The following is a 9,291-nucleotide window of genomic DNA, read 5'->3' on the forward strand; positions in this document are numbered from 1 at the left end:
GAGGACTAGCTCTATAGTCAAATCATCCAGGCCTATCTAAGGGGCAACCTCCTTCTACTTCTCTGTGTATGAATCAAGAACTCAGGGCATGTCCAATCCTTCGAGCTACATTAAAAGGGCACGTGTAAATCAAAAATATTATCTTTAATGCCATACATCTTTCTACTTTAATTCTTTTCCTCCTTCAACATTCTAAGCCTTGTCAACAAACCTTAAATGAACACGCATATTTGAAATAGGGACGTCATTAAAAACAATGGCTTAATACGCGATAAGGAACACATAAAGATCAATCAAATTTGACATGACTTGTGGATAGAAGTCCAAACAAAATGAGTGCAAGGGGCATCCCCCTTTAATGAAGGAATGAAGAATGATCACAAATGTTGCAAAAAAATAAAAGCCCGGCAGGAAACCCACTAAGGGGGCTGCGCAAAAGTTAGGGCAAGGTCTGCTAGGAGACCCACGAACAAAAAAGGTAACCTAGGCAAAAGCAAGGATCGGAAAGGAAATGTTTGCTAGGAAACACATCTCAAGTTACCTAGACAAAAGTTAGGACAAAGCAGCATCCCGAACTGAAAACCGAGAGGCAGTTCGGGAATATCATTTAATCAATATGCAATCCCAAGTCATCGCTTAACTTTGAAGGAAATAATAAGCTAACGCGGAAAATGATTTCCTCACTTTGAATGTGCTTGTTCATCAGCCTAAACCACTAGCCTACCTCGGCCAACCATTCTTCTAAAAACCATTTTTGAAAAAACCCTTTCAAACAAAACTTATGCAAAAAAAATATATGTATATATCCCCTTCCTCTCTTTTCTCTTGACCTATATGGCATTAAGATAAATTTGAGAGATACACGGAGTATGCACAGTGAACACTCACAAGGAAAAGATGGAGGTGTCCTAGAACAGAGTCTAGTTACACCTGATCTAAGGGTTAACATATCATATTCGGTATAAGCGAGAGGACTGAACTACACTAAGCGAGAGGGCCAAACTATACAAACCTCAGGTTCAAGCAACACTGAATTCGACAAGGCTAAAGGATAACAATCCATGTCATTGATCAATGCACATAGATTAATTTCTTGAAAGTAAAAGTAAATTTGCATTTTAAGCATTAGCATGAAAGCATCATTGCATAACATGCATATGGCACAAGTGTGCACAAAAGGGTATAAGTTCAAAAAAAAATTTGAAAAAAATCCAATCCATTCCTGCTTCACATTTTCTTTTGCATTATTGCATTCTTTGTGTGTGTCTATCCATCACTTGTCGAAGGAATCAAGAGGCCAAAACACTCGCAAAAAAGATCAACAGCTAGACAGTGCCTTAAGAGCCATGATCCTGTCAAAAAGCATAGCCCTAAAAAGGGCATTCCATACAAGTGGTTTCATATAGCCACCTAAAGAAGAAAGACACGTCAATAGCAAGATGGGATAGAACGGAAAAAAGAAGAATAAGCAAGTCTATAAGCATGAAAAGGCCATCGCGCCCTATTCCTCAACCGAATGAAGGATGATCTGAGAGAATGCCAAGACTAGGAATGACTTCTTAACCAAAGCCAGGAGTGGCTTCCAAAATAATACTCATCAATAAAGATTCAGCAAATAACATCATGGGAATAGATCCCTCCACCAATGATGACAATAAAAAAAGCAAAAACAACATGAGGAAAAGGCAAGCTTCATACATGTGGAAAAAGCCGAAGCATTTAGAAAAATACCAGAAAAAGGCAAGCTTTAAACATGAAAAAGCTGAAGCTAAACAAAGATATAAAATTCAGAAAAAAACCTACCACAAGCAGACGCCTGGAGAGGCATCACAATACTCACATGGCAGGGAAAACACCAGAATCCCTATCACCCATCTATCGCCCATCAACACAGGGGCACATCAAGTACATCTTGCCCATCCTCCTTGGGGCATTTTTCATCAAAAGTCAACAATGAGGGTACCGTCGAGTACCTCAAATCAAAAAAGAATCACCATCAAGTATCCACCCAAGATTTCAAAGGTCCTCCTTCAAAGCATATCAACAACCATCCAAGTTGAGAGCCGCAATCGAGCCGCTCAAATCAATGAATGACAACAAGGGTACCGCCGAGTTTCTCGAAGTTCAAATTGGGACTGCCGTCGAGCTCCCACCATAGGCTGGCTGAAACCTTAAAATCAGTCCAACTTGGTTGAGAGCTACCATCGAGCCTCTCAAATCAGTGAACGACAACGAGGGTACCACCGAGTTCCTCGAAGTCAAAATCGAGACCGCCATCGAGCTCCCACCATAGGTCCACTAAAGCCTTAAAAATCAGCACAGCTTGGTTGAGAGCCATCGTCGAGCCTCTCAAATTAGTGAACGACAACGAGGGTACCGCCGAGTTCCTCGAAGTCAAAATTGGGACCGCCATCGAGCTCCTACCATAGGTTCGCTGAAGCCTTAAAAATTAGCACATCTTGATCGAGAGCTGCCGTCGAGTCTCTCAAATCAATGAATGACAACGAGGGTACCACTAAGTTCTTCAAAGTCAAAATTGGGATTGCCGTCGAGCTCCCACCGTGGGCCGGCTGAAGCCCTAAATATCAGTCCATCCTGGAGAGGCTGAGCTCAGAATATACTCTCTCTTCAACAAGTTACAAACAAAGGAACACACTACCATGAAGCAAGCAGAAGTAGTAAGATGCATTGATTTCAAAGCCAGAAGCCTAGATGGTACAAGTTTACCATCCTTATCACTTGACATAGCATATAAACCAACACTCAGTTGCTCTTAGGGACAAGGATACAGGTAAACACCATCTACCCGAAGGAAATGGTGTGGGGGCATCTACACTACTAAAGTAATGAGAAGATTCGGACATAGCAAGCGACATAGGGCATTCACATAGATCTTGAAGCCTAGATGTTTCGGTTCACCATCCTTGACAGCCAATAGAGCATACAATCCAACACTAATTTTCTCCAAGGGGAAAGGATATAGGGAACACCGTCTACCCGAAGGAAACAACGTGAAGGTATCTATTGTCAAAACAAGAGTGAAGATCCGAATTTTCACCTCACTATCACAAGAGAAACAATGGAGCTTCTACTCGAAGACTGAAGATTAGGTGTACAGTTTGTCAGCCTTATGACCCAATAGAGTAAGCAACTGCTCTAAAGGGTGAGGATACGAACAAATACACTTATCTAAGGGAAACAACGCAGAAGCGCCAACACCAAAGAGACGAAGAAAAGACCCGAACGAAATGTCTATGTCTTTACTTGCCTTTGGAAAAGCAACACATTACTATTCTAAAGGACAAGTAAAGAGGGGCAGCTGTAGACACCCAATTTCGTCCGGGAGCATACAAACAAGGAAATTATGAAGGGAAGGAGCTCCCAAAGCATGCCAACAACAGGACAGGATATTAGAAGGCCCAAAAGCCAAACAATCTGGTTTTAGTAGCCTAGAATGACCTACTACAAAACCAGAACAGGCCGTTCCAAGTTCTTAAAAGGGCCTAAAACCCTAGTTTGGAACGGGCCATTCCTAAGTTAGAACGGGCCATTCCAATATTGAAACGGGTCATTCCAAGATTGGAACGGGCCATTCCAAGTTTGGAGCGGGTCGTTCCAAAGTCCTTAAAAAAGGGTTAAAATCTTAACTAGAACGGACCGTTCTAAAACTAGAACAGGCTGTTCCAAGTTATTAAAATGAGCTAAAAATCCTCGTTTGGAACGCCCGTTCCAATCTACCAAATTGTGTGTTAATCTTATCTCTAGAACAGGCCGTTCCAGTTTCAGAATGGGTCGTTCCAGTTACGAAATTAACACATAACGGCCAGATCCAGAACGGGCCGTTCCGATTTTGGAATAGGCCGTTCTGGACCCTTTTTGATGCCTATAAATAGGCAGCTTGGGCACAGTTCTCAGGACCCCAAAAATTTCGTCCAGGACTCTTTAGAGCTTGAAATTTCTCTCTCTCTCTCTCCTATTGTATTTCTTGAGTATTGTGAGACAATTGTAGTGTGAAAGGTTGCCACAAAGCACCTAGGTTTTCCATATCTGAAGATCTAACAAAGCTTGCCACGAGGTATTTCATTTAATTTTCTTTTCTCTCTTTTATTTCTTATTTTTAATATACATTGTTATAACAAAAGCAATCATGTAGACATTTTAAGGGCAACCGTGTAATTTAAATTTCAAGCAAGTAAATAGTAATTCATAAAGGAGATCTAATATTTAATTTATTATTTCTTATCACATTGACTTCATCATAGGGTACCGATTGAGGGCGCTGTAAGGTGCTTAATACCTTTTCTACACGTAACCGACCCCCGAACCCAATTCTGGTTATCAAGGTCATTATTGAATTTTTAAAAGCTTTTCTTTTTCTAATGTTTTGAGTAAAACATTGGTGGCGACTCCAAGAACCTATTTTAAAAACTATTAATTAAGGATTAGTCTAGTGTCCGGGCATTCCTTAATTGATGAGATTTTTTAAGGATATCTAAACCATTAGTCACGAGATCGGAAATTTTTGGGTTGCGACAGTGCATACATCTAGATGGTTTGGAAGACTTGGCTCTCTGCTCTAGTTCTAGGCTTATCTGGTGAGGCTTTTTTAAGCTTAGGAATCTGAACTTTTTTGGGAGTGTAAGACCTATATCTACATGCTGCTTCAAGGACACGTAAGTCATGCTGGACAACTGGGCAAATTTAGCAAAATTTGGTTCCATGATTGTTTCAAAACTATGCTCCGGCCTTAGCACTACTAGAAAAGTGTTATTTTTTTGCAAATTTTCTTGCAAAAAAATATTCATAAAAAGTTTTTGCGAAATTTCTTGCAAAAAAAATATTTGCAGAAATTTTTTGCGAATTTTCCTGCAAAAAAAATTCCCAGAAATTTTTTGCCAATTTTCCTGCAAAAAATAATTTACAGATATTTCTTACAAATTTTGCTACAATTTTAATAACCATGGAAAAAAAATTTCCATGGTAAAAATTTGCAGAAAATATTGTAAGAATTTTATTTTGTTTCTTGTAGATTTTCTTGCAAAAATAAATTCGCAAGTAATGTTTACTAAATGGTAGAAAAATTTTGTAGGTAACTTTTCTTGCGGATTTTCCTGCAAATTTTAATTCGCAGGAAAAATAAAAAAAATATTTAATTTTAATATTTTAAAAAATCTTCAAGTCCCACATCGATTGAAAATAAAACAACTAAAGAGTATATAAGTTGGGACAACACTTACCTTACAAGTTGAATTGTATGGTTGAGTGTCAGACTTATAATCTACAATCTTAGAATTTGAAAGATTATGTATGAGACATGAAAATAAAAAATTATGAATTCTTAAAATATATAATTTATAGTAATTTTTTTTTAATTATTTCGTAAAAAATATTCTTACAGAATTTCTTGCAAAAAAATTTGCAGGAAAGTTTCCTACGAATTTTTTTTTGCAGGAAAATTTCCTGCAATTTTTTTTTTGCAGGAAAGTTTCTTGCAAATTTTCCTATGGATTTTTTTTTGTAAGAAAATTTCCTGCAAATTTTTTTTTGCAAGAAACTTTCCTGCGAATTTTTTTCGCAAGAAATTTCGCAGGAAAATTTCCTGCGAATTTTAAAATTCGCAAAAATATATTATCCACGAAGGTATTACCTATAAATAAAATTTCGCAGAAAAATTTGTAGGAACAACGTTTCCTGCAAATTTTTATGAAAAATTCGCAGGAAAAGTCGCATGTAATAAGAAAAATTCTAGTAGTGTAGGTTGCTATGAACATGAGGGATGAACTCCTATGGATCTTCTTCTGATTTAGATGTAGCCTTAGCAATTGCAGCAAAATCCCATTTTGAATGACACTTGCTAGTGGCTGTCATATTGATTTTTAGAGGTAACATTCACTACACTCGCAACAGCTCCATGTGCAGCACCAGAGCCTTGAACCGAGTCCAAGTCATCCTGATTTTGATCATTAGATATATCCTCTAATGATGGCATTCCCTCTAGTGAAGACTCCTTGGCAGCCACTTCAGAGAAATCACCCATAGTTGCATCAAGATCAGCAACTGCATCATAGGCCGAATCTGCATCAGCAAAATTAGATGCTGCACCAACACCAGCTGGAGCATTGGAACTAATTTCTTGATCATGAGGCACCGAATGGCCTGGTGCAGCCTTTACAGTAACAGTATGTGCTGCATTTGATGCGTCAATTACTTCAATTACCAATTGGTCTGGTGTAACATTTGTAGCAGCGACTGGTGCAGCAATGGATCCCTCAATTATAGCAGCTGATTCAATTGCTGCTAACAACTCAGCACCTATTTGGTTGACTGGCTGCTCCTTGGCCGGTGGGGAGTTAACTTGCTCAGTTGCACTTGGCTGAGCACCAAGCGATGCATTAAAAGCATCATCTTCCTGCAGCTGGTCTGTTACATCCAGAGACTGATTAATCAAACCTCCAGCCACACGACTAGCAGCATCAGACTTACCATTGGACGGTGCAGGGTTAGCAACTGCTGCAGATTTATTAGCTGCACCTAATGGAGGGTCAGCAACAGCTCCCTTTACAACAGCAGCATCCATATTTTGCTATTTTTTGGCAGCTACACCTACGGATTGCTGCGCATTACAAGCAGAAGAGACATGACCAATGCATAGACATGATGAACAAAATGTGGGCATTCTTTCAAATTCCAAAGAAACATAAAAAGCAAAGCCTTCCCTCTCTACCAACAGTTGATCCAGTAAAGGCTCTGTCATATTGATTTCAACAAGAACTCTGGCAAAATGACCATAGGTTCTCTACAACTTTGCCTGGTCCAATGCAATTGGAGTTCCAACACTTGAAGCAATGGAGAGGATGGTCCTAGGGCACCAATACTCTTGTGGCAGATCAGAAATTCTCAACCAAACTTGGGCAAGAGTGTTCTTGAATTTTCTTGGGCTGAAATCTTGTTTCCAAAGGAAAAGCCTTAATAGCCCGGGATCAAGGTTCCATGTACCTGCTGCAAGAACTTGTCCAAGATCACCTTGGTGTAGAAATTCAAATTCAAAGAAACATTTACCGAGTGAGATGACACTCCAGCCAGCAATATGTTTCCATAGTTGAGCCAACTTCTCCTTTAGCTCCACAACCTTTAGTGGTTTTTGAACCTTATTCAAGAGCACTCTTCCAAGAAGGTGATTGGAACATCGAGCAAGGCCTTCTTGATAGGCATCCTCCGAAATTTTGATAGCAAGAATATCCCCTTTCCAACATGTAACAACCCAATTTTCACAGATTGTATGAAGGCCCAAAAGCCCAATATAAGTGATTAATAGCATAGAACGGGTCGTTCCCAAACTGGAACGGGCCATTCCAAACTACTAAAAAGACCTATTTTTGGTGGTCCAGAACAGGTCGTTCCCAAATTGGAACTGGATGTTCCAAACCACCAAAATGGCCCATAACCCCGTTGAGATTCATGGAGTAGTGAATCAACTAAGCTCTGAAGTATGAGAGAGCATGAGAGTTTTGATGATAACAAAAGGTGGATTCTGAAAGTTGAAGCTGACCAAGGACACAAACTAGTCAAGAAGAAGATATGACTATCATGATGTGTAATAGGAGTAGTTTATAAGTTCTTATGAGTTGTATTGTTTTGATTAGCTTATTTTGCATGTGTGTGCTTTGTGCATGAGTTAATCTTAATCTAAATTGACTAAGACTGAGTATGATGATGATTTAAAATACTTGGAAAGATTTTTGAAGTATAAAATTGAGTTTTTGAGAGCTAACTCAAAATAATCGATTATCATAAAGTAATCGATTATTCCAACAACAGGTGAAAAAGCCTTGCTATAATAATCGATTATCTGTGAAATAATTGATTATTTCAGGAAGAACTCTCTGGAATAATCGATTATCCCGCAAAATAATCGATTATTCTATTCTTGAGTGATTTCCAGAAATTATGAAGAGCAAAATAATCGATTATCCTTTAAAATAATTGATTATCTGGTTCTAAATTTTTTATAAATAGCTTTCACACTTTGAAACTTCAAAACAGAGAATGAATTGAGAATCAACGAGAGAAAAACTATATTGTGAAGTCTTTGTGACTTTCTTGGAGTGTTTTCTTTGTGAAACCAAGAAGAAAAACATTTTGTGAAATGCTTTGAAAAAGATCATCTTCATCACTACATTCTTGGGAGAGAAAGATTAAGATTTTCTTTTGGAATTCACAGTCTGATTTGTTAAGGTTCCAGGTGAATTTGTTCCTTTAATTCCTTGTGCAAAGTGTAAGGGAAATCTTGAGTAGGTGTCTCAAGTTAGTCCAATGACTGACTTCTGCATCAGGTACCCCAACCGGATAAGGAAAGACATGAAAATTAATTTTTCCAGGTATTTGTTTGACAAACAGTTGTCTCTTAAGACCATCAAATGGCACAAGATTTTGGAAAATCTTATTAGTAGCTATTATTAGTATCTATAATACTAATAATAGCTACCGACGGTCTGACCAAGGAACTCTGTATAGGAGCATACCTCGTAGCCAAACAGGTAATTCAGTTAAACCGACGATCTGGCCCTCTGTTTACTGCTTTATATCTAAAACAAGCAGCTACTTGCTGTAAGCAAGCGTATGCAGGGGTCAGTCAGTCGCACAGTTTATTACCTGTGCCAGTGTCTCTGACGAGGTCAGGATACCCTAAGATTATACCTTCCTTCCATCGCAAAATTCTTATGAAGAAGGATCAGAAGGCCGACTTATGGCTTCATATATATCTGTCTTTAGTCTTTGTCGGGCTATTCGCCTGGCGAAACGGATTGACAGATCGATATTGAAATAGATAGTCACCCCTTCCACCGGTCTGCCAAGACAGTCTAAATAAAAAAATGATATTGTCGCTTTATCTAAAGACCTGATCCTAAGGTACTGTCCTAGTTTTCTCTCAACTCCCTTGTGTCAGGGGGTACGTTGGGAGCCAACTTGGAAAGCGAGACCTTCGTGGAGGCCGTAAAGGTGAAAAGACGCGTGGAGGAATATTCTACCCTACCATCTGCGTCATGAAATCGTTTGGTTTGTACATCAATAGCCATTGTGACTATGATGCAGGGTTTCCTCTATGGTCCCCCTTTATCCGATACCCTTATGACCAAAAGAAAGAATGAAGAGATATCTCCATGGTCTACAGAGACCGCTGAGAGTACCATCCACTCTCTTTCGGGTCTAGACACTTCGGTGAGTCTATTGACTCAGGCTCCCCTGGTAGACTATCGCAATCTACCGAGGCTGGCGCTGGTAAGAGACAGA

General features: G+C 39.1%; 1 protein-coding gene across 1 annotated transcript; it reads right to left on the bottom strand.

The window, feature by feature from the left end:
- Positions 1-6,796: 6,796 nt before the first annotated feature.
- LOC109816943 (uncharacterized) lies at positions 6,797-9,077 on the bottom strand. Its single transcript, XM_083061523.1, has 2 exons — positions 9,035-9,077; positions 6,797-7,242 (listed from the first exon to the last, which is right to left on the bottom strand). Exons 1-2 carry the CDS (start codon positions 9,075-9,077, stop codon positions 6,797-6,799), a joined length of 489 nt encoding a protein of 162 aa, XP_082917649.1.
- Between the last annotated feature and the right edge of the window lie 214 nt (positions 9,078-9,291).

Source organism: Cajanus cajan, chromosome 8, assembly GCF_000230855.2.
Source record: "Cajanus cajan strain Asha chromosome 8, NIPB_CcT2T_4, whole genome shotgun sequence".
Taxonomy (NCBI): Eukaryota; Viridiplantae; Streptophyta; class Magnoliopsida; order Fabales; family Fabaceae; genus Cajanus; species Cajanus cajan.